Consider the following 24,702-nt stretch of genomic DNA (forward strand, 5'->3'; position numbering starts at 1 on the left):
ATTTTGAATGGAAGAACACCTACCTTCTATATAATACTTTACTTTGCTAGATGAACCGAGCTGCCTAACGAAATTACCAGTAGTCTTTATTTGGCACACATTTGTACCAATGCATTCCTTGTTTTCCGATTTTGAGATACCAGAAAGTTGAATTGCATACACATACTGGTCATTATTCGATCTGATGTCCCCAGATGCATTGTATGTTCTAAAGACAAGGAAAATGCACATTTTAGACACAAACCTCTCAACAATAAAAGTGCCCCCCCACTATTGTCATGCTGGCACCATGTTCTCCAATCCAGTCTCATGAATCTGTACACGTGTAATGGATTCAACATACAATTTATGTACAACACCAAAGGCATGTGAATGATTTCATATAAAACATGCAGCTAATGGCACATTCTTTTCCTCACAAAAATAATTATGTTGAATTTGTCGAAACTCAATATCCACAAGACTAATATATAACAGAGGCTACAATTTCGACAAGTGGCAATCCTTTTTCCCCCAATTCTCAAACCTTCAGAGGAAATGTAATAAAGATTTTGGTTGCCACCACCTTAACATGTGACTTTATATTAGATAGATAGCACTACAACACAGCAGAAACTGCACTATTCCCAAACATTTACTACAATATTGTTAGGGTGTACTGTTGTGAGAGAAAGGGTGTAAAGTGTGCATGAGGTAAAAACCTGCAAATCAAGAACAGTTGGGGTTTAAATATTTTCTTAATGACAATCATGTTTGATTTTGAACAAATTATAATGATTAAATATTTCAGATACAAGTGTTTCCTTGTACCATATGAAGGCTGCACTAAGTTATCTTAATTTAGTAATATGTTATGTGATGAATCTGATGATGTTATCACTTCTTCCCCGGGGGAACCCTCTACCCATGTATTTGTATTTGTCTATTATTTGTATTGCACGCCTAACCCTGAGGTAACTGGGCGCTTGAAAACTCAAGGTTACAGACATGGATGGGCATACAGCTTAGAAACAACAAGAATACAGAAAATCAGAAAGGACCCTGGTTACATATGGGTCAACATCTGGGATGCATGAGACAAGTACAATAGCAGGCTAACAGGCGATTGAACAAAGTATAGACAAAGTATGGCGGGCCTAGTGAGTACTTCTTACTGGGGAGGGTTGTTCCTCAACCAGTTTTTTATACGCGCTTTGAGAGTGAGGAAGGAGGGTTCCTGTCTGAGGAGTATGGGGATACAGTTCCATCGTTTGGCAGCTTGGACTGGGAAGCGGGCCCCTCCTGCTGTTTTTAGATTATATCTTGGGACCACTAAATTGTGCGAGTGCGATGATCTGGCAGTGCATGTGAGTTGGTGTAAGCTGATTTTGTCAGCCAGGTATTTAAGAGCTGTGTTGGTGAGGCATTTGTGGGTGATGGCCAGGGTGCGTAGGGTGATTCTGTCATGGATGGGTAACCAGTTGGCGTTATGTCTGTGTGTGGAGATGTGGCATGATTTTGGGGGACTGAGTGCTGCTCTAAGTGAATTATTCTGCAGCACCTGGAGTTTGTTTAGGTTATGTTCCAAGGAACCAAGAAAAAGTGTGTTGCAGTAGTCAATTTTCAAAAGAGCAAGTGCTCTGGCCAGTATTAAGCAACTACTTGGGGAAAGAAAGGATTTGCAGCTATAGATCAGTTTATTAGTATAGGCTGTGGAGGATGCAACACTTTTGACCTATTTTTTAAGCGAAAGAGTTGAATCGAGGTAAGCCCCCAGTGTTTTTCGCTCTTTGGATACATTGATTATGTTGCTATCAATGACGAAGGTGGAGTATCTGGTATCGAGTTTTTTCAGGCGTGCCCGAGTACCCACGATGATTAACCGTTGGTGGCCATCCAGGCTTGTATTTCCAAATAGATATTGTTAAGAAATTTGGAGTCGTGGTCATAACAGCCAGTGAGGGGAATAAGGACTTGAGTGTTGTCTGCATAGTTGGTGTAGACGACACCCAAGTTGTCCAAGCGTTCGAATAGTAGCTTCGTAAAGATATTGTATAATGTGAAACACAGGATCCCTGAGGGACACCACACAATATCAGAGTTGGGTCAGCTGAGGCAGAGGGTGGGAAGACTCTGGTGGTCCGGTTTGAGAGGAATGATAGAACCCAGTCGGAGGCATCAGTGGAAAAAACTGCTGCTGTGGTCAAGTGTTTGGTGAGGATTTGGTGGTAGACGAGGATTTGGTGGTAGACAAGGTCAAAGGCTGCAGAAAGGTCAAGTAGTAGCAGGATTGCTAATTTGCCTTTGTCCTTCGCCTCGTCCATTTGTATCTTTAGATCTACGAGGACTGTCTCAGTTCCATGTCTGGGTCTGAAACCAGATTGTCTAAGTCCTAAGAGATTGTTCTCCTCTAAGTGTTTCTGGGTTTGTAGGTAAGCTACGCGATCCAGTATTTTTTAGAAGGAACGGGGCGGTGGTGATGGGTCTGTAGTTAGTGGGGACATTTGGGTCGAGGTTGTTTTCTTTTAGTAGTGGCATAACCCAGGCTTCCTTGAGGTTGTTAGGTACCTGGTTAGACGCGAATGAGGAGTTAATCAAGGTGGTGGAGAAAGGGGCTTATTTTTTTAGCTCCGTCCTTGATGATGGCGGCAGGACAGGCATCGCCTTGACAAGGCTTTTTATGATGTCTTCAACTTCCTTCAGAGTTACTTGCGAGAAGGAGAACGGGGTGCAGGAATGGGAGGTTCTGTCTGGGTTGTGGTGGAGAGGCTGGGGGTCTGTGACGAGGCTTGCCTTTTTAGCTCTGATTTTATTTTGGAGTAAGGTAATTTTATCTGCAAGGGTTTGTTGGATTTTTGTGCACCATTCTGCGTTTTTGTTGCAGTCTTGTGTAGGGAGTGCAGGCGATTCGAGTCCTTTTAGTATGCTGAATAATTCCTTAGTTCTGGAGTTGGCATTCTGGAGTTGTAGGTGTCTTTTCTTTTGCCGAGAGGATGGCTGTTTTGTTGATTGTGGAAGCGGACGTGAAGGCGGTTTTATTAGATATGGAGGGTGCTTTGCGCCAGGTGGCTTCTGCTTATCTTTTTATATTTCTGAGATTTTTTCGTTCGGGATTGAACCACTTGTTCAGGTGTAAACCAAAAGACTCGGTATGCCCGTGGTGAAAAGTAGCAGACTTGGGCAAGAAGTGAACTCGTACGTAAAGGGTAGTACTGCAACTGATGTGGGCTCAATCTGATTCTGTCATTAAATGAAGTAAGACATATTTATTATATCAGAGAGCCTTTGCCAATTTGTTGTTGAGGTGAGCAATAGTTTGGCTTTCCTGAGTTTGAGGGGGGCCACTGTATCTAGAGCAGATTTGAGTGTGCTGTTGTACAGGTCAACCAGGTTTGGTGGGTCGAGATTAAGGAATTTAGTCTCATCAAGGAGGTCGGTAATGAGGGGTTGGAGGCTGTCTATGGTGATGTCCCGACAGTTCCTGGGTAGCAAATGGGGTTCTAGAATGGTTTTGGTCAAAGGGGGTCCAGGGATGGAGAACAGGATGAAATGATAGTCTGACCATGCAACCGGTTCATTTTGGGTGATGGAAATGGAGCAGTTAAGGTCAGAGACCCAGTCCAGCGTTCTGCCTTTGGCGTGGGTGGGTGTAGTAATTCTATGTATAAAGCCTAGGTTAGAGATGGTGTTGTCCACTGCTAAGGCATGGGGATCGTTGGGGTCCTGGAGGCCCAAATTGAGGTCTCCTAGGAGGATCGTCTTGGATCCAAGTTTGGTATGAGTAGAGAGGAGGTCCAGGATGTCGTCCTCGAAAGAGGACGAGGGGCCTGGGGGCCGGTAGATAAGGTGCATAAGTAGTGTGTGAAGGCGACTGAGTTAATTTCACTGATAAGAGCTCTGCTGATGGGAGGCTTGTGTGGGGCATGGCTCTGAGGGCTAGTTGGGATTTGGCAATGAAGGCCACTACACCACCTTTGCCTGAGATCTGTCAGCTCTGATGATGGTATAGCCTTCCAGTAGGGCTAGAGGGTGTGCAGGTCCTGCTGAAGCCAAGTTTCAGTAATGGCCAGGAAGTCTAAACTGTTCGAGATGATGAGGTCAGAAATTTCTGTGGCGTGAGCCACGAGGGAGCGTACATTGATGAGGGCTCCTTTGATATTGGTGACTGGGAGATGGGGTCTTTAGGCATCGCATTAAGAAGTGGTTCAGCTATGGTGCTGCTAGTGTTGAGAGGAGAGTTTTTGAGTTTGGTGGTGACTTTATGGTTGAGGAAGCGAGTACCTAGTCTTTGGTTCCGAGTTGGATGAGTGGTGTAGGTCATGAGGCGAAACGGTGTAACCACTCAAGGGGGATGAGTGGGTCACTATTAATAGTGTTTAGAGGTGCTGTACTGGTTGGACTGGTGTTGGCGGAAGGATGGGGGTGGATGGGTGAACTAGAGGTAGGATGGAGGCTAGGGCCAACGTGGTTCTATGGAAGGAGGACATGGTATTCAATGTGCAGTAGGCTAGTTCAGTTAAAACAGTTGGGGAACACAAATATGCAGTTGCCTAGATTCGGATGTTAACAGATGGGCAAAGACTCTGTGCAGTAGGAGCAATTGGGATGCACAGGTAAGCAGTTGCCTAGGTTCAGATATTAGCAGATGAGCAAAATCTATATGCAGTGGGAACAATTGGGTGCGCAAATGAGCAGTTGGCTAGATTCAGATATTTGCAAATGAGCAACATCTATATGCAGTGGGAACAATAAGGGTGCACAAATAAGCAGGTGCCTGGATTCAGATATTAGCAAGTGAGCAAAATCTATATGCAGTAGGAACAATTGTGGTGCACAGGTAAGCATTTGCCTGGATTCAGATATTAGCAGATGAGCAAAATCTATATGCAGTAGGAACAATTGGGATGCACAAATAAGCAGTTGGCTAAATGCAGATATAAACAGATGAGCAAAATCTATATGTGGCCAGGGGACGGCAGCCACTACATTATCCTGACCCTCAGGGCGGGTACATGAAGGAGGACCACATGGGGGGGGGGGAGGCATCCCTCAAAGGTGTGACACATCGGATAATGCATGGTATCCCCCTTTCCCTTTTAGGGACACCCTCCTCCATTCCGCAGGCCTTGATGGCATATTCTGCTGATTCCCTTTGACCATCCACAAGACCCATTGATAACACCTTCCAATACTCTACACATAACATAAAACACCAAGAACTGCCTACAGCTCCCATACATCTAGAAATACTGGGACGAGGAGGATGTATGGAGTAATGCAGATCACAGGGATGAGAAGCACCAGATACGCTCTTGTAGTTGTGAACATATGATAGGTGCCAGGACATTTTAAAGCTTTACCCAGCATGTAGTGAGAAATCGCTACCTTGGAAAATGAGCCCTCTCGGTGTTGACTGATGGACTGTGAGGACACCAAGATGACCAGGGAGCCGGCAGGCTCAGGAGAAAGGCAAGAGACAGAACTGCAGAGGCTGGTTCACGGGACAGAAGGAGAAGGTTTAAGTTATTTACCTATAACTCTTATTATACAGCATGGGTCTGGCACTGATTTCACATGCTCATGAATATAAATAGTTTCACTTTAAGCTTGAAAACTGGATTTCTCCTCTAATCACTGTACTCTGGGTCTTACTACCCCCATCCAATGACAGTCCTCTCCCTAAGATCCACCCCTGGTGGCCATCTTCAAATTTGGTAAACACGTAAAGTGGCAGCATGAACCAAGAAGAGCCACAGAAGGGAAGGTAGGAGGGTTTGCATGTGAATCCATGCTGAACAACAAGAGTTACAGGTAAGTAACTTAAGCCTTCTCCAGCATGGGGTCTAGAATGGATTCACATGCACATGAAGGGAGTAGTTTCTAACCAGTAACTCCATTTCTCCAGCGTTGGTATCTTACATGCTGTGAATAGTTTCCAGTCAGGCTGGGAAACCTCTGTAACTTTAACTTAGCGTTTTACTATGGAAAACTTTATGTTTATGTTTATTGAATTTATATAGCGCTTTAAGTCAAAGCACTTTACAATATAACAACAGGTACAAAAGTGAGAGGAGCATATTTATAAACATGAACAGGTCATAAGAACAATAATAAGTAGAACTATTTACATGGGGGAGGGTAGAGGAAGGGCTAGGTGAAGGGAGTTACGGTGTAGAATGTGAGGTAGGGGAGGGGAAGGCAGGGGGGGTAAGGGAAGGGGGAGTGATCTGGTGTCCTCATTGCCCTCAAGTAGTAACTGTTACCAATTTAAGGTCAGAGGGGAAGGAGAGAGGGATGGGGGGAGGGGAAAGGAAGGGGGAATGATCTGGTGTCCTCAGTGCCCTTAAGTAGCATTTGTTACCAATTTAAGGTCAGAGGGGAAGGAGAGAGGATGGCGGAAAGGAGGGGGGGCAAGGGTAGGAGGGGAGGGGTAGGGAAGTCAGGGGGGAAGTGAAGAAGATGGGCTTTCAGGGAGTGACGGAAGGATGAGTAGGTAGGGGTGGAGCGGATGGAGAGTGGGAGGGAGTTCCAGTGTAGGGGGGCCAAGAGTTGTAAGGAGCGGAAGTGTGAGGAGGCACATGGGGCTGGGGGTACAGTGAGGAGGTAGAGGTTTGCTGAGTGGAGAGAGCCCTTTAGTGTCCTATCAACATCCTTTGTGGGTGCTTTAGGCCCCACCAACAGGATGTCTCGTATAAATAGCCTGCCCCCGCGGCTTCCCTTCAGATTCTAACCTCCAAAGTAGAGGGAACCCAAACCCAGGTATGCCTGCAGGGGCGGCCGGCGGGCAAATGTGAATTCATGAAAGATACCAACGCTGGAGAAATGGAGTTACAGGTAAGACACTACTCCCTTCTCCAGCATTGTCTCTTTCATGGATTCACATGCTGTGAATAGATTACATAACAGTACAACCAATGTCTGGCGGTGTGTTACAGGCAAACCAACAAACCATATTTAATCACATACAAGAGACAACAAACCTAGCAAGTGATTTAGCAAACAGAAAACACCCCGAAGTAGCAGGGCCTACCTTATTGAAACAGGCATTGGAGGACCGCACGACCCATCTGCACATCCTCGACATGTTGCTACCACAGACAGTAATGCCTGGTGAAGGTATGCAGCACCGTCCAGGAGGCTACCTGGCAAATGTCCACCAGCTGTATCCCAGACCACAACGCCGCTGATGACGCCATGGCCCGCGTAGAATGAGCCTTCGGAGCACCCCTCAAAGGCTTGCCAGCTTTTGTGCGACAAAATGATATTGTAGCGGAAACCCAGCTGGAGAGTCCTTGCTCGGAGATGGCCTGCCCCTTCTTGGATGGTCCAAACGCCACAAACAGCTGCTGTGACTTCCTGAAGTCCTGTAACTTTAGGGCCCTCTTAACGTCCAGAGAATGTAGGGTACTTTCCGCTGGCGTGGATGCATTAGCAAAGAACAAGGGTAATGCAATAGAGGCAAGTTTGTGAAATGCTGACGGCACTTTTGGGATAAAGTGTGGGTTAGTGGCCAGGAGAACCTTGTCCTTCATAAACCTTGAGTAAGGCGGGTCAATACCCGTGCTTGTAATTCTGACACCTGCCTGGCCCAGGTAACCGCCACTAGAAAAGCCATCTTCCATAAGAGGCACTTCAAGGGAGCCGTCAACATGGTTTCAAAAGGAGGTTTCGTCAAAGCCGAAAGGACATTAAGGCTCCACACCGGTGCAAACTTCTTCACCGGAGGAAATGTCCGAAACAACCCCTTCAGAAAATGTTTCACCAAGCGATCACAAAACCGAGGATCCATGTGGCGCATTCTCGTGAACCTAGAAATCACTGCCAAATGCACCTTAATGGAGGACAACGCCAGGCCCCCTTCCGCCAGGTGTAACTAGTACGGGGGAACCTGAGCTGGGGAAACGTCCAAAGGCTCAACCTCTGGATGACCCTTACACCATTCACAGAATCTCGTCCATTTATGACCATACGAGACATTCGTGGAAGGCGCCCTGCTGCCTCCAAGATCCGTCGACACTCTCTGGGTATTCCTAGATGACCGAACATGAAGTTGTCAGGAGCCACGCCGCCAGGCTGAGAGATGCCAGATCGTGATGCCACACTCTGCCATCGTCCTGAGACAGGAGATACGGATCCGCTCCCTACCGAACCAGCTCTTCCACCGCCAGATGAAGGAGATCTGAAAACCACGTCTGCCTGGGCCAGAACGGGGCCACCAGAATCACCCGGCACTGCTACTTCCGAATCCACTGGATGGTCCTCCGAATGCACGGGAACGGGGGAAGCGCATAAGCGAAGAGGCCCGTCCACGGGAACGAATACGCATCCCCAATGACTTGGGATGAGTTCCTCTGCTGGCAAACTCCAGACACTGCTTCCTTTTCCTCATAGTAAACCGATCCAACGGAGGATGCCCCCATCCCCAGAAGAGTCTTGTCACCTGCTGCTCCTTCAGCCTCCTCTCATGCAGCTGACTGGCGTCCCTGCTGAGCGTGTCCGCTTGAACATTCAGAGCTCGACAAAGCTGATCCCTTGAGCTAGAGACCAATGCCGAATGGCCTGCGCCTCCTTCGACAGTGAACACCCTCACCACTGAACCGCAGAACAAACGACTTCAGGGCCCAGTTTACCGCCCTCAACTCGAACACATTGATATGCAACAGTCTCCACCCGAGACCATATGCCCCGGACCTGTAAGTTGTCGAGGTGTGCCGCCCTAGCCCTACCTGGGAAGCGTCTGCTGCAATCGTAAACAGGAACTCGGGCTCCAGCAAGGGCATGTCCCTTACAAGATTTGTCGTGCATGTCCACCAGCAAAGGGCGTCCACCAAGCCTTCGTCGACCACCAACTTGCCTGACCACAATCCTGGACTTAGTGACCATCTGTCTGCAAGGAACTCTTGCACCGGCTCTATAACAGGAAGCAATTGGGAAGAAGAGGGATGCACGACGCAGTGGCCCCCAACAGCGACATGTAACCTTGGACTGAGACCAATGTGCCCCCTTCCACTCGGTGGCCTTGGCCCGCAACTTTTCCACTCGCTCGCTGGAAGGTTTTACCAGATTTTTCCGGATAAGAAACTGTGCCCCGAGAAACACCAACTCTCTGGACCGCGTCAAATATGATTTTTCGAAGTTGACGGCGAATCCCAGCCGTTGCAAAAGCTGCATGGTCGCCATGAAAGACTCTTGTGCCCTTTCCTGCGACTAATGCCCTTTCCTGCGACTAAACTCTCACCAACCAATCGTCCAGGTAGGGGTACACATGATGACCCTCCCTCCGGAGGAAGGCTGCCACCGACTTCGTGAACGTCCTGTGGGACAACGTCAGACCAAATGGGAGGACCCGAAACGGATAGTGTTCCTCTCAGACCACAAAACGCAGGAATTTGCGGTGCTTCTGCCTGATAGGGATGTGAAGAGAGTCATCCTGCAGATCCAATGACGCCAGGAACTCACCCGGCTGCACCAAACTGATGACATCTTGAAGGGTGAGCATCTTGAACTTCAGGCGTTGCAGACTCTTGTCCAACGCCCGAAGATCTAGAATAGGCCCCCACTTGCCGTTGGGCTTTTTCACGACGAAGTACCGGGAGTAAACCCCCCGGCCCCGTTCCGCAACCGGAACTGGTTCTATCGGCCCTTTTTCTAGCATGAGAACCACCGCCTGCTGCAGGATTGGAAGATGCGGCTGCAGCACATGTACCGGCGGAATAGGGACCGGATGATGCCGGAACTCCAGCGAGTTGCCAAGACGCACCGTGTCTAGCACCCAGCGATCCGATGTTATCTTTCACCACTCGTCGACATGGATGGCGACCCTGCCCTGCAGCAGATTGTCCATATGGCAGTCATTGTTGAGCTTTTGTTAGCCACCCCTTAGCTGCCGAGGACTGCAAATCTTTCTTTCGCTGAGCTTGGAATTTCCGGCCCTTCTGAGTCGACTGGACTGATCGCTGATAACCTTGAGACGAGTAGCTGGAGCATCTCTGGTGGAAGCAAACCGGGCATTCCCAGTGGCTCCACGAAAAGCTCGAAAGGAGCGAAAATAGCAACCACTTTGCAAGGAACCCAAGGATTTAGCGGTTTCCGTATCCTCTTTCATCCCTTTCAGGGCCTCATCAATCTTCTCGCCGAACAAGTGTTCGCCCTCACAAGGCATGTCGATTACCTTATATTGGACCTCCGGGCGAAAGTCTGTGCACTTCAACCAGGCCTGCCGACAGAGCACCACGCCATTATTAATTTGTTTAAAACCTTACTCCGCCAGGTCCACAGCAATACTGATGCTGTGGTTGGAGGCCTCCTCCCCTCTCGAACCAATAGAATTGCTTCCTTTCGGTGTTGCTCCGGCAAATGTTCAAGAATCAGGGCCAGCCAATGCCACATTTCACAATCATATCTGGTCATAATCTCCAATGAATTTGCAGCCTTCACAGTCGTAGACCCTACCATCAAGACCTTCTTTCCAAAGGCGTCCTGCTTCTTGGCCTCACTGTCCGGAGGCGTAATACATTTATGTTGGCTCCTGGCCTTACGACTGGCAGCCGCCGACACCATTGACTCAGGCGTGGGCTGCGACACCAGGCATCTAGGGGTAGACTCAGGAGCCTTGAATTTATTTTCAAGGCAACCTTTCACCGCCGTCTCTGAAAATGGGTGGCGCAGCGTGCGCAGGCCCTCCTGCCACACGTGGTCGAGAATCGGCACCGAGAAGACCGCCTTCCACTGCTTGCCCATATGGTCAAAGAGGAAGCAGTCCTAACGTTCCACTTCAGGCACCAGCCCAAACTCCAGACACGCTTTTGACATCATGGTGTGGAACGCCCCCATATCATCCGGAGACGATGGCTGTGCCGGACTACGGGGCTGCTCCACCTCCGGGTCCGTGTCCCAAGCGCCATCCCTCATCGGCAACAACGACACAGTAGATCGGGTGTCCCGTGGAACACACTCAGGGTCTGATTCAGGTAGCTCGCCTTCTTCAGGATGAGAACCGTGACAACCCACCGGCAACAGCAATGGCAAATGGCCAGTGAAGACTTTCTAGGCGCTTCACCAGGCAACCCCTCGACCACCGGCACCGCCGGACTCGGAGAAGGTGGCAACCTCGCATCCAGTTGCCCCAACAAAGACTGAAGCGTAGACAGCACTTGCAACAACAGCAGAGATTGCTGGTTAACCAACGCGTAAAGGGGCGGCCCAGCCCCCACCCCACTCAACGTCAAAGGCCTCACACTCTGCAGACCCAGAGCCGACGGGTCAAACACCGGCTCCTGTTCCTCCTCCATTCCTGAAGAAACTGAAAACTTAGTTGGATCTTGCAGCAAAATGTTCTCAGGAAGGATGGACTCAAAGGCGGCGGACAGCCACACCCCACCTGTCAACAACCCTTCCGATTACATCTCGGATGACATCAACAGAGGACCACTGTCCGTCAGAGTTGTGGACGGCGCTGATGACACCATCATCAACGACGGGAACGTAGATTGCAGCACTACCATCGACGAGCTTGTTGTCGAAACCACGTCCCCTGGCTTTGATTTCCCCAGAGACCCGGATTTTTTGGGAAGAACCGGAACGGTGCTTTGAAGACTCCCGGCTGGACGAAGACTTGTGATGGTCCCTGGACGACGAGTGCTTCGACGAAGACTCCGCTGGCTTCGCCATGTCTTTCTCTGACACCGTAGAGACTTATCGGGCCTACCACCAGACCCATTGGACTTGTCCGGCTGACCATGCTTGGACAACGAAGAGCCAGTCACGCCCTTCGAATGATGCGGGCTAGACGAAGACTTGCTGCCTCTCCCCACCTCCGAGGCAGGCAACGCTGCTCGATGCTACTTAGCAGGGGGTCCACTGACGCCATTCAGCGATGCTACGCAGACTTCTCTGCTCTTCCTGACTACTGGCTCCCCCGGGCCGAACCCACCTCAGAAGCCGGGTATGTGCCCTCATTAAGCCAACATATGAGCTGTTGATTACGGTCTTTCAAGGTCTTCTGCGAAAAACCCTGACATATCTAACAGGCATCCGCCGAGTGATGGGGGTAGAGACAGTAAAGACAGTCCATATGACCATCCCCTTCGTACACCTTCATGCCGCAGGTAGCACAAGGCCGAAAAAGAGACTTCTTCTGGGCTACCGATGACATTGTAGCCCACAAACCAAACGCACGTGCAAAAACACGAACAAACACGAGGTGATCGCAACAGTTTGGAGATGGTTGAAATCTGAAGGGAAGCTGTGGGGGCGGGGCTATCTATACCAGAAGTCCTATTGGTGGGGCCTAAAGCACCCAAAAAGGACATTGATAGGACACTAAAGTGTCAAAGTTTTCCATAGGAAAACGCTAACTTAAAGTTACTGAGTTTTCCCAGCCTGACAACGGGGAAATATTCACAGCATGTGAATCCATGAAAGATCCAATGCTGGAGAATAAAAAGATTACACATAACCACGGGAGGTGACAAGGCTCAACAGAAGTAAAACACTCACCACTCAAACAGGCTCACCTCAGGTGAACAGGTTGCGTAGCACCGCATGGCCGACCTGGGACTCCCGCTGGAATCCCTGTTGACGCAGTAGAATCTTGTGAAGGTGTGCGTGGACCCTCCACGTAGAAGCCCTGTAGATCATGAGCAAGGGCATACCAGAGAGAAACGTTGTTGTCGCTGCGATGGCTCTGGTGGAATGGGCTTTCGGCCGGCATAGAAGAAGTCTGTTAGCCAGCTGATGACAGTGCATGATGCAGCCGTAGAGCCACCTGGAGGTGGAAGCCCTCGACAAAGCCTTCCCATGATACACAGGTCCAAAATTGACAAACAACTGAGAAGTCTTCTGAAAACCCTTTGTGCGTGCCACGTAGAACTTCAGGGCACAGTCGACGTCTAGTGGCGTGGAAAGGACAAGTACGGCTGTCTGCAAGACAGGGCCTGGATCTCCCTGACCCGTCTGGCCGAGGGGATCGCCACAAGTAATGTAGTCGTTGATGAGAGAAACTTTAGCAGGGCCTGATGCATCGGTTCAAAGGGTGCCCCCATGAGCTTCGTCAAGACCACTGAGTTCCCAAGCTGGGGCAGGAGCCTTCACAGGCGGAAGAGTCCTGAAGAGGCCTTTCATGAACTCGTTGACGAGTCTGTGCGACCACAGGGAAGGCCTACCCGGCGTCCCGGTGTAGGGGGATCTGGCAGCCAGGTGCCCTTTGATAGAGGCGTGAGCCAGTCCAGCCTTGGCCACAGAAAGACGGTATGGCAGGAGTTGCGGGGCTGTAACACGCAGGAGTAATTGTCTGAGTCCGGCACCATACAGAGAATCTCTTCCACTTATGGCTGTAACACGTCAACGTCGAAGAAGTTCTGGCCCTGCCCAGGATGTCCTTACATTCCAAAGGCAGGGAATAATGTCCAAATTCTACGGCTGCAGGAGCCTGGCCCCGAGGTTCAGCGAGGCAAGATCGTGGTGCAGAATCGCCTTGCCTTCCCTGTTGAGAAGATCGGGAAGTAGAGGTAGCCTGATGGACGCGGCTGCCGACAAACGTAGCAGGTTCAGACACCAGATCTGCCTTAACGGAGCATTTGGTATCATTCTTCAGTGACACTGTCTAAGTGTGTTGATCAGTCGTAGCAGGAGCAGGAAAGGAGGGAAGGCAGGAATGCATCCGCCATGCTCCTCGGTTGCAGGAAAGCAAAGAGGCTGCTGCAAAGAGGTCGATCTGGGGTTGACCCAACTTGCGAAACAGAAGAACCACTTGATCATGGCGAAGCTCCCATTCGTGGCAAGAACGCAGCTCCCTGCTGAGAGAGTCTGCTATGGTGTTCTTGGTGCCCGCCAGATGAAAAGGGACGAGGGACATGTTCTGGAGACTGGCCCAGCGACCTCAGGGCCTGAGCCTCCCAAGAGAGAGCCGGAGAGCGTGTCCAGTCCTGCTACCTGATGTTGAACATGGTGGTGGTGTTGTCCTTGAATATCCTCACCACCTTCCCCTTCAGTGACGGCAGGAACAACCTGAGGGCTCAAAATATTGCCCGAAGTACCAGGATGTTGATTTGAAGGGTCCGCTGTGGGCCCCTCAATCTTCCAGGGAGGCGTCTGCAGTGACCCGGCTCCTTGTGTGAGGCGAGGGTGCAGGTATTGGCCAATTGGACCAGATATTTTTGACCGGATGGCCCATTTGAGCGAATTTAGGGGAACAGGGGTTGTGCAGGGTGACCCCCGCTCCCCTTGCTCGCTATAATGGGAACAGTGGTTGCGAGTACGGGACCCTGCTGTGTCAGCTCTGACCCGCGTGGCAGGGACGGAAATAACGCTGCAGGGTCAGAGGGAAGGCAGACGGTGAAAGGTAAGTGGGGGAGGGAGGTGGGGATGTATTGGGGGAGGGAGATGGGGAAGGATTGGTATGAATTCACTACGGTCAAATCTGACGCAAACAATTATGCCACAATCAAAATCAGGGTGCACGCCCCACCAATGGATCGACCACCAAAACTCCTTGTTGAGGACGATCTTCTCCAACCAAGAGCCCGAGACTTGCAGCGACCTTGCGTCCAGGAACTCCTGGAGAGACCGTATATGCAAGCTGCAAAGAGGGACAAGGTTGATGCAGAACGACATCATGCCCAACAGCTACTTGACGGCTCGTACTGTAGATGACCGCGGCGACAGGCAATGCACCTTCCCCAGGATGGCCAACACCCTCTCTTCCAATGGGAATGCCAGGCAAGCAACCGCTTTGAGTCGGGCACCCAGAAATAGAGCATTCTGAGATAGCTTCAACCAGGAGTTTGGATATTTTATGGAAAATACCAGATAAGTCAGCAGACGCACAGTTCACCGTGTGTTGGCTCGCCAGTGCCTGATGCGGGACCAATCATCCAGGTACGGGCAGACGTGGATGTTCTTGAGATGAAGATGCAATGCCATCTGAGTCAAGCACTTAGTAAATACTCTTGGGGACCATTTCAGGCCAAAGGGAAGCGCCTTAAGCTGATAGTGTCGTCCCTGGACCACAAACTGCTGGAACTGCTTGTGATTCGGGTGGTGGGGACAGTAAAGCAGGCGTCTTCCAGATCCAGTGACGCTAGGAAGTCACCTTCCTCCATTTAGCCGAGCATGTGCTGCAACATGACCATCCAGAACTTCTGGAACTTCAAGTACTTGTTGAGGTGCCTCAGGTCCAGGATAGGCCTCCATCCTCCTGACTTCTTTCGGACCAGAACGTTTCTGGAGTACACTCCAGAGCCCTGAAGGCGCTGGGGGATGGGCTCTATTGCCCCCTTCTTTAACACAGCGTGGACCTCCTGCCGCAGCTGCGTCACGTATTGTTCTTGTTGCGCCACAGTAGGAATAACGAGGACACCTGCAATGGAACTCGAAGGTGTGCCCCTGCTTGAGAACCTCCAGCACCCATCTTTCTGTGGTGATGGTCTTCAACACGCTGATAAACCTTGCCAGCCACCCTCCGATATGGGTGCACAGATGGGGGGGGGGGCCCTAGTCCATGTCGGTTCAAGCCTCTTTCGGCACCGGGGGAATGGACTGCGGACAGCAGCGACACGGTTCTCAGTTGCCGTACGCCTGTGAGCAACCTCGGTACGTCTCTTCAGTGGTTGAGCGCGACGGTTGTGGATAAGGGGTAGTATCTGACAGACTTTACTCTCGATGAACGAAAGGGCAACAAACGACATTGCTGTAGGGTCCATAGCGAATGTGCTTTCTGTGTCTGTCTTGATAGTTTGTCGAGACTTGTCGATGGCCACGCCAAAGAGGTTTTCTCCATCAAATGGCATATCCACCACTTTGGACTGAACATCTGGTCTGAAGTTGGTGACATTCATCCATCCTTGTCGACAAAGAGACACTCTGTTGCCCATTTGGAGGAAGCCTGTGTCTGCGATGTCCACTGCCACTGCAATGGCGTGGTCAAGGCCACCGCCCCATCCTGGAACAGGGCCACGGCCTCAACTTTCTTGTCCTCCGGTAAGAAGTCCAGAATAGAGCGCAATTTATACCACAGCTCTCGATCATAGCGGGACAGAATGGCCAGGGCATTAGCGGCCTTAATGGTGGAGGTAGCAGTATTGATGATGCTCTTTCTCATGGTGTCCAGCTTCTTCCCTTCTTGGTCCGGTGATGAGGTTGGGATCTTAAGCATTTGGGGGCGGAGTCCAGGACCCTGTACTTCTTTGAGTCTATCCCACTTGGGAGGAGCAGTGCTTGGAGTCTTCATTAGGGCCAGGCCCTCTTCCCAGATATCTTCTAGCAAAGGAACAGACATGGTGGTCTTCCGTCTGAACTCACCTCAATGGTAAAGGAATCCTTCCTTTTTAGTCTCCTCAGGCACCAGATGAGAGGTCAGAGGCCCTAGACGACATGGCGTGAAAGGAGCCGACCTCATCCAGTGGAGAGGCCCTGTGAGGCTCATCCATGCCCAAAGGTTCCACATCAGCTGGTACGAAAATATCAGCTTCGTCCGTTGCTGTAGTAGCTGCATCTGTGTCCGTCTGTGGTGCCAGTTCCCAAATCCTGAAGCTGAGGTGTCAGTTGATGCCTCAGGCCCGCTGGCTTATGCTTGCGCCAGGGTGGGCTGCCGGCTAGAGGTTTTGGGTGGCTCTGAGGTGTGGCAGGACCTGACGTGGGGGCCAGCCTCTGCTGGATTTCCAACACTAGCGTTTGCAGTGTCGTCAGAATGTCCAATTACATGTCCCTTGGTTGAGGTATGAAAGGAGTGAGCAGCATCGGATCCGGACGAATGCATCACCTCTGGCGAGGGGGAGGACAGGGCTCACCCCGTGTGGACCCACCTCCAGACTCTCGTCCATGACCCCATTCGTGGTGCAAATAATAGTCCTTAGGCAGATTATTGCTACCCTTGTCGGAGTTTGCATAGATCTGCACTGGCTTCTCTAGAACAGCTTGAATCCTGCTCCCTTCTTAGTGTCAGTAGGAGGGATTCTACCCTTTTCCTTCTCTTGAGACTTCTGGGGCGGTTGTTAAGGGGAGTTGTCCCCCATTCCATATCCCTTAATAGGTGCTGCCACAGCTGTGGTGGTAGGGACACACTGCCCCCCCTTTGATGAAGTGGCTGTCGACAGGGTGGTAGCAGGATGGAAAGCTGAGCAGTCGATGGCGTTGACCTGGACGATGACGTAGCCGAAGAGGGCAGCCTTAGATCTTTCCTTTGGTGTCTTGTCCACTGGTAAGTGAAGTTTTTAAGGAGTCAAGGACTTTCTCTTAGATGCAGCACCCGTCACAGGAAGGCTTGCTGTGGAAGTAGTCGATCACAGCGACCATGTTTCCCCCCCGAGTTGGGTCCCACAGCGACAGCAAACCCAGTGAAATTAGTATTGTTGTGCTTGGCTGTGACAAATCAACTTCCGGGGCACCAGTGGTCCAGGGATGAATATCGGCTTCTAAACCATCAATCAACCCCACACCTCTACTACACCAGACGGGATATGAACAGATTGGAATACAAGTGAATTATGAGAGCTCCTTGTCCAATTTTGCTAACATGGACGGAACGGCAGGCTTATCTCTGCAAGGTCATAGATCGTTAGTTAGTTGCAACACAGCGAAAATACAATTATTAGCCAATGAAAAAAGGGACTGTCCAGTGAAGGTTGTATAAAAATATCTACTTTACTATTACTACAACAGACAGTTCTAGCACACTACAAAATATAACCCACCCTGTAAAGGAACACAGAGAACTGACAGTTTCACTAAGGAAAGGGATGCATGCTGGATACTGACAGGAGGGTAGATAGTAAAGTAATTAGTCTTACTGTTCAAGATTATTTGGTTTCAGCACCAAGGGGGCAAAGGGTTGTAACTGTCGCTAGGGGCCTTCAGAGAAGGACCAGGGGGGCAGAAACACAATATACCTGGTGCTGAAGAAGTTCTTGGTGTTCAACAGCATTGAGGCGGTTCCAGGGCGCTTCGCAGCTCTTCAGACAGAGTTAGTGATGGGAGACAGCTACGGGTACCAGGCGGCAGGTAGTTCAGCAAGCGAGGTTGGATGGACGTCTGCAGGATGTCTGGCGCAGCGGCTCAGGGCCAAGAATAGCTGTCTCTGTGCTGGTTGGTGGATCTGGAATGCTGGACAACTCTTGTGATTGCAGCATGACAACCGTCAGTGGTGCAGCCCGATGTGGTTGGAGGACTCGACTGTCTTAAAAATGTCCTTAATAGATGGACACTGGATGATGGTTGTGTGGCACTCCTCCTAGCTTCTTCGCAGGCCTTGCGTCCTTTCAAGGCAGAAGACACAAAGCTAAGGAGAGTGATTGCAGGCAATGCCCTAGTCCTTTATCCTGAGACACTCTGGCACTTCTCACCTCTTAGGAAGTTTGCTGGCAGAACCTAGCAGGACATGCTGTGTGCTGGCTGGGTACTGGTTCTGGAGCTGCTAGATGGGTCCTCTGATTCTGGTACCTCCCTTTGTTCCCTGGGAGATGTTTAGGGGAGGGATCTTGCTTTCCGCATGGAACATCTGGCATTCCTTCAATGGCCGAAGATGTAAGGTAGACTGTACCTTACGTCCGGGTCCAAATGTGTCCTCCTTACTCCTTTCAAAGTCGTCGGATGATCTGCTAAGTGAGGGGTTCAGCCAAATGGGCCCCAGTGATTGGTGCAGGCTAGGCCCACTTAATGAACCAAAACTGGGTCCTCAACAACAATCTTCTTTTATGCATGAGGCCAGGACCAGACGGCTCTGCAACAGGTCAGACAAGGGTGTGACAACATATACCCAAGTCCCACCCCTGTCTGTTGTAGATCAAAGTGTCTCTATGACTAACTGAGCTCTCTGTGACACTTGATTAAAGTTCAGGGTTCCCTTCATGTTTGTGCTGGGAGCAGACTTCCTGTCCCCCCAATCCAAACACCCCCCCCCTCTGAAAGGGGTCTGCTCTGCAGGGACATCTGCAGTAAATGCCTTTCATATAGAGAGGTGGTGTGAAAGCAAAAGAAGATATATCGAGGCTGAATACCTTCAAAAGGAAATCCACCAAACGCAGGTTATAAAGATACACAGATCTTTATTCAAAGTAACTGAACAGTTTTCAAAGAAACAAAGTATCAGATAGCTATCAGGCCCTTAGTTCACCACAGCGAATACCAGCCTGTTCAGTGTGGGAAGTGGGTGGGCTGTACATCAGAATAGTCGCACCTTTTATACACTCCAAAACTTGATGTCCAACCCACTTGAGAGTTAATGAAACTTGGATCTAGGGTTCGTGCCGAGTTTGCTTCTAATTTATGAAGCTATACATTTAGGGGTTATCCTTAATACATTCTCCAACAAGTTACAATAGCAACAGTGTGTCTTCGGATTTCACGTTGAGTCTTTGCACATAACTTTATACAATATAGTAAAACAAGTGTTCACATAAGATGCTCAAACAGTATTGTGCACAATATATGTTCATGGATTAGTCTCGTTGGCACAGGTAATCCTCTATATACAGGTCAACGAAGGACAAGGTCTCAGCACATGACCCTAACATTTGGCCTGCAGGCAGTTTACACATTAACTTGTACACAGAGGTCAAGACGGCCATGTTACATTCAAAACGACACTGTCCACCATTTTAGAACACAGGGTGACTTTAGAGGGAGAATCTAAAATGGCGGATGAACCTAAAATGGCGGCTAGCACAGATCTAAGGTCAGGACCTTGCAACGCGGATTTCCTGGCAGAGCGACTTGGCCTAGGCCAATATATATATACACACGATCTAGCGGGTATAATATGATTTCCCGTTCGACAAACCCTCCTTTTGGCCTATGCCAAGCGCTAAACTACTTCTAATCACTTTACAAATAATTTCACATCTCAATGTCCACACACCCTGAATCACCATCGGAGATATCAATCGTCATTAGATCGGTTACCAGAATTTCTTTCAGAACATATTCATTGGAGTTCTTGTCTGGGGCGTATACCTTACGTCCTAACGTACCCATCGCCTGTGCGCAATATCCCCCAGCATCGAACATATACCAGGAAGACACTGTATACAGCAACAAAGGAACAACAGAATTCCCAAAATTATCAGCAAGACCGAAAGTCCCTTCCAACCCCAAGATCGCAAGAAGTCCCAGAACCAAGCGCTAAAATCCCAGTTTCCCTCGGGAACATGCACTTCTGAACTTAGGACATGCAGATTCTGTTTTGCCTTGAAGATAGTTGGGGAGGAATCTGGTGCGAAAACGCAGCAAGCAGACCCCACTAATTTACATACCCCTCCACGTTCAGCCAGGATGACATCTAATGCCATCCAGTTCTGAAGTGCTACTAACCTTATTGCTTTCTGTTCTAAAGTCATATCATAGAGTATGTCAGTGGTCCAGTTGATAGTTCTCTCCAGTACTCTCGCAAGTCTCCTGATATCCTCAGAGTTAATTATTTGTCCCCAAAATGGCAGTAGGTACATTTTCAGTCAGTAACAAATTCTCGAGCGGATGTACTTCTTCTAGATACCAGAAGCCTAAAACAATGACTATTATAAAACCAATTAACATTATCAAAAAACAGCAGTACGTTTTCGGGGCCCATGTTACAGATGTCCTTTTCTCAACTGGTCACACGTTCACTTATCAGTCCTGTACGAGCGGTAGCAGGCATTGTAATCTTCAAACAAACACACCAATGTTTTTAGCTGGCGACCTCCAGGCTGAGCGTCTTCTTAGTCCTTCCACAAACCCTAGCCAACAGAATCCCCGTACAGACAATAGATCGGGCCAAAAAGGCAAGCCCTTGCTGATTTTCCTCGATTGCACAGCCGAACCGTGCAGTAGGTCTATTTAATTGGTCGCAGTTCGTACCTCGTGCTTCCTGGTACTGAGTGATCTGAGAACAACGTGACGTCACTTCCCGTTGGAAGCGACGTATCAAGAAGAAGAGAGGATGCATGATCCGGAACAGCAGCTTCCGGAAACAAAACTGTTGGAGAGTGTGGAGGCAAAATGGCTGTTTCCCCAGGCCCCACGGGCTCAGGGAGAGTCTCCGACACACTCTCGATGCGGTTTACTGCTTCGGGATCGTTGGTTGCAGTACTGATGAGGGGTTCTGTTTCTTCTGTATCGTATGGCACTGGGTGTGGAATCTTCTTGGTGTGCGTCGCATGGATCCAATTTTTCCGGCCTGCCACCCGCACCGCCGTCTGCGTGACCAGCAGGACTTGGAAGGGGCCCCACTACCGAGGTGCAAGGCAAGACGATCGCTCAAATACTTTTGTCAGGACCCAGTCACCTGGCTGTATGCTGTGACCAGGGCACTCGTATCATACAGGTAAAGCCTCTCGCACCTGGTGATGAATCAAATACAAGTTTTTAATCAACTGGCTACAGTAATCTGAAAGAAGTACATTTTCTACATTTCGCAGAGAACGACATTTCGGAAGATTCCAGATATTAGCAGGCCTCCTCATAACCACCTCAAAGGGAGAGAGCCCAGTCTTAGTTTGAGGGGTTATACGCATTGACAACAACACGATCGGTAAGGCGTCTGGCCATTTTAGTTTGGTGCCGGCACATGTCTTAGCGAGCTTGTTTTTGATGATGCCGTTGTGTCTTTCTACTAGTCCAGCACTCTGAGCGTGTCTGGCCGAATGGAACCGTTTATCGATCTGTAATCCCGCGCATATCTGCAGAATTACAGCAGTGATTAAATGTGGACCATTGTCCGACCAGATGACCCTTGGTAGCCCGAACCTTGGGAAATACTCTTTTAACATAGTTTTTGCAGTAGTCATGGCTGTAGCGTCTTTAACAGGAAAAGCCTCAACCCATTTGCTAAAAGCACAAATGACAACTAATACATACTTCAAGTTATTACATCGTTCCATTTCAATAAAATCAAAGTGTATAACCTCGAAGGGGACAGAAGGTGGACCAAAACTTCCCCTAGGAGTTGGCGTTCCCTTTCCCACATTATGCTGTAAACAGATCATGCAGTTTTGAACAAAGCGCTCAGCTACCTTACAGATTTTGTCCTTTACCCATACTTTTTCCAACATTTTTGTAACCTTGCGAGCACATATATGTGTGGGACCATGAGCCATAACAACCATCATCATAATATACGCGTCAGGAAGTAGCCACTTCCCTTCGACTCTGTCCATCCAACACCCATCATCATCAAGTTTCCCCAAGCCCTTAGCCCATTTGTCAGACTCTTCTAATGTGGCATCGGCTTGGATATCCCTCACGGAATCGGTACCCTCATCCATAGTACAGGCAGATCAGTGGCAGTTTGTTTAGCTATCTGATCAGCAAAAGTATTCCCTTTTCCTATATCATCTACAATCTTTTGATGCACTGCGCATTTTACAATAGCCAGCTGAGTAGGGAGTGCAAGCGCTGAGAGTAGCCGTACTATCAGGGAGCCATGCTGGACCTTTGTACCATGTGAAGTTAAGAACCCTCTTCCTAACCAAAGTTTCCCAAAGTTGTGAACCACCCCAAAGGCATACTGACTGTCAGTGTATAAATTCACAGTAAGCCCTTCAGAAAGTTCGCAAGCTCGGGTCAATGCTATAATCTCTGCGGCCTGCGCGGAGTTATGCATGATCCTCTTGGTTTCCACGACCGTGCTCAATGTAGTGATTGCATAAGCAGCTGTGGATGTACCATCTGGAAGTTTGAAGCAGGATCCATCGCAAAACAGCTCCCCTTGTGGATTGTTCAAAAGAGTATCTTTTAGATCAATTCTACCCTTTGTCTCTTGTTCGGTAGTGTAAAGACAGTCATGTGACTCTTCGTCACTGCAAGCAATACCTTGCGGAAAGGGTAAGAGTTCTGCCGGATTAAGAACACAACACTTCTTAATTTGGATGTGTGGTGCAAACAAGATCAATTCATATCTTGTCAACCGTGCGGAAGTGAGGTGTTGCGTTTGAGTTCTGTTCAGTAGAACATCTACAGAGTGAGGTACGATCAGGGTTAAAGCATGGCCTAAGACCATTCCCTCACTGTTGTACAGACGCAGCAGCAGCACCGACAGCTCGCAAACATCTTGGCAAAACGTATGCTACAGGATCGAGGGTGGAAGAAAAGTAACCGCACGGCCTATTCTTCCCTCCATGTTCCTGCGTTAATACAGCCAAAGCACATCCATCACATTCATGCACAAACAACACAAAGACCTTTTCATAATTTGGTGTGCACAAAACCGGTGCAGAGCACAATGTAGTCTTCAGCAAATGAAATGCACACTGGTGCTCCATGTTCCACGGCAATGGCAAAGAAATGCCCTTCTTCGTCAGAGCCAACATCGGCTTAATCGTTAACGAAAAGTTGGGGATCCACTGCCTACAGTAAGAAGCCATTCCTATCAAGGCTCTAACTTCTTTCGGTGTATTTGGGACAGACATGCTAGAAATGAGTTTTATCCGTTCAGGCGTCAATCTTCTTCCCTCCTTTGACAGGAGATAGCCTAAATAGGCGACCTCCTGGCAACAATATTGACATTTTTTAAGCGAAGCTTTATGTCCATGTTTAGCCAAGTGAATAAGCAACAACACAGTGCCCTCCTTACACGCGCTCTCTGAGTCAGCAGCTAAAAGCAAGTCATCAACATATTGAAGCAGTGTACAAGTAGGGGGCAATTCAAGGGTATCCAGTTGCTCTTTCAGGGCCCTACTGTAGATGCTAGGACTTTGCGTGTAACCTTGCGGTGAACGGGTAAATGTGAAGGAGCGTCCCCCTAAGGTGAACGCGAACAAATATCTACTGTCCTTGTGTATAGGAATACTAAAGAAAGCATTTTATAGATCCACAACACTAAAGTGAGTAGCTGAAGCCGGAATCATAGTTAATACCGTTGTCACATCAGGCACAATTGGAAATTGTGGAGCGACGATCTTATTGATGGCATGTAAATCAATTATGAAACGGAAAGGAATTGCATTATCGCCTTTTTTGTACACGGGCAAAATCGGACTATTGCACAAACTTCCTGTTTCCTCAATAACCCCTCGATGCACAAAATCAGAGACGATGCATTTCAAAGCTTGCTCCAGATCAACCGAAATCTTATACTGCGGAATGTGTGGCAGCTTCACTCCATATTTCAAAACAATCTTAACAGGCTCAATTTGCAAAACACCGACATCATTGTTGTCAACTGCCCACAAACACTCCGGAACATCACTAAATTCCGGCGGCAAAGGTCTAGTAAAAAATTGAGAGACAGTAAGTTGCTGTGGTGAAATCGTCAAACGCACTCCATCAGAGGAACAATGAATTACCTCATTTAATTCCTTCAACAGATTCAACCCCAGCAAATTCTCTCCACAATTCGAAGTCAAAAGGAATGGACAATGGTCCGTAAACTGACCCAAAGAAATATGTACCGGCGAAGAAACCGGACAGACAACTGGTGTGCCAGAAAACCCTACAGAAACATTGGTTTGCCCTGACAGTGGAATGTTTGGAACCCGAGAATGATCAATGGAACACTTCTGTGCCCCTGTATCTATCAAGAATAGATGTTTCCTATTCCCCACTATCATTTCAACGTAGGGACCTTTCTGATTAACGGGAATAGGTGTAGGTTCCAAACCCTGCTTCGGGCAATCCTAACTAAACAGAATGTCATCAAAAGGAAGTTCTTCAGAGAGGTAAGCAGCAGAAGGATGATCAAATATGTTTCTAGTATCCACACTTGGTGCCGGATCATCCTGTGAAAAAGGTTGCTGTGAATCTTGTGAAAACTGA

At 49.0% G+C, this 24,702-nt stretch overlaps 1 protein-coding gene across 1 annotated transcript in view; it reads right to left on the minus strand.

The window, feature by feature from the left end:
• IGF2R (insulin like growth factor 2 receptor) overlaps nt 1–24,702 on the minus strand; it is a 2,762,372-nt gene that overhangs the window by 164,423 nt on the left and 2,573,247 nt on the right. The window contains 1 exon segment of the mRNA XM_069606818.1: nt 24–208. Within this exon segment, the coding sequence (XP_069462919.1) occupies nt 24–208 (185 nt within the window).

Source organism: Ambystoma mexicanum, chromosome 4p (assembly GCF_040938575.1).
Source record: "Ambystoma mexicanum isolate Mex_15411 chromosome 4p, UKY_AmexF1_1, whole genome shotgun sequence".
Classification (NCBI taxonomy): Eukaryota; Metazoa; Chordata; class Amphibia; order Caudata; family Ambystomatidae; genus Ambystoma; species Ambystoma mexicanum.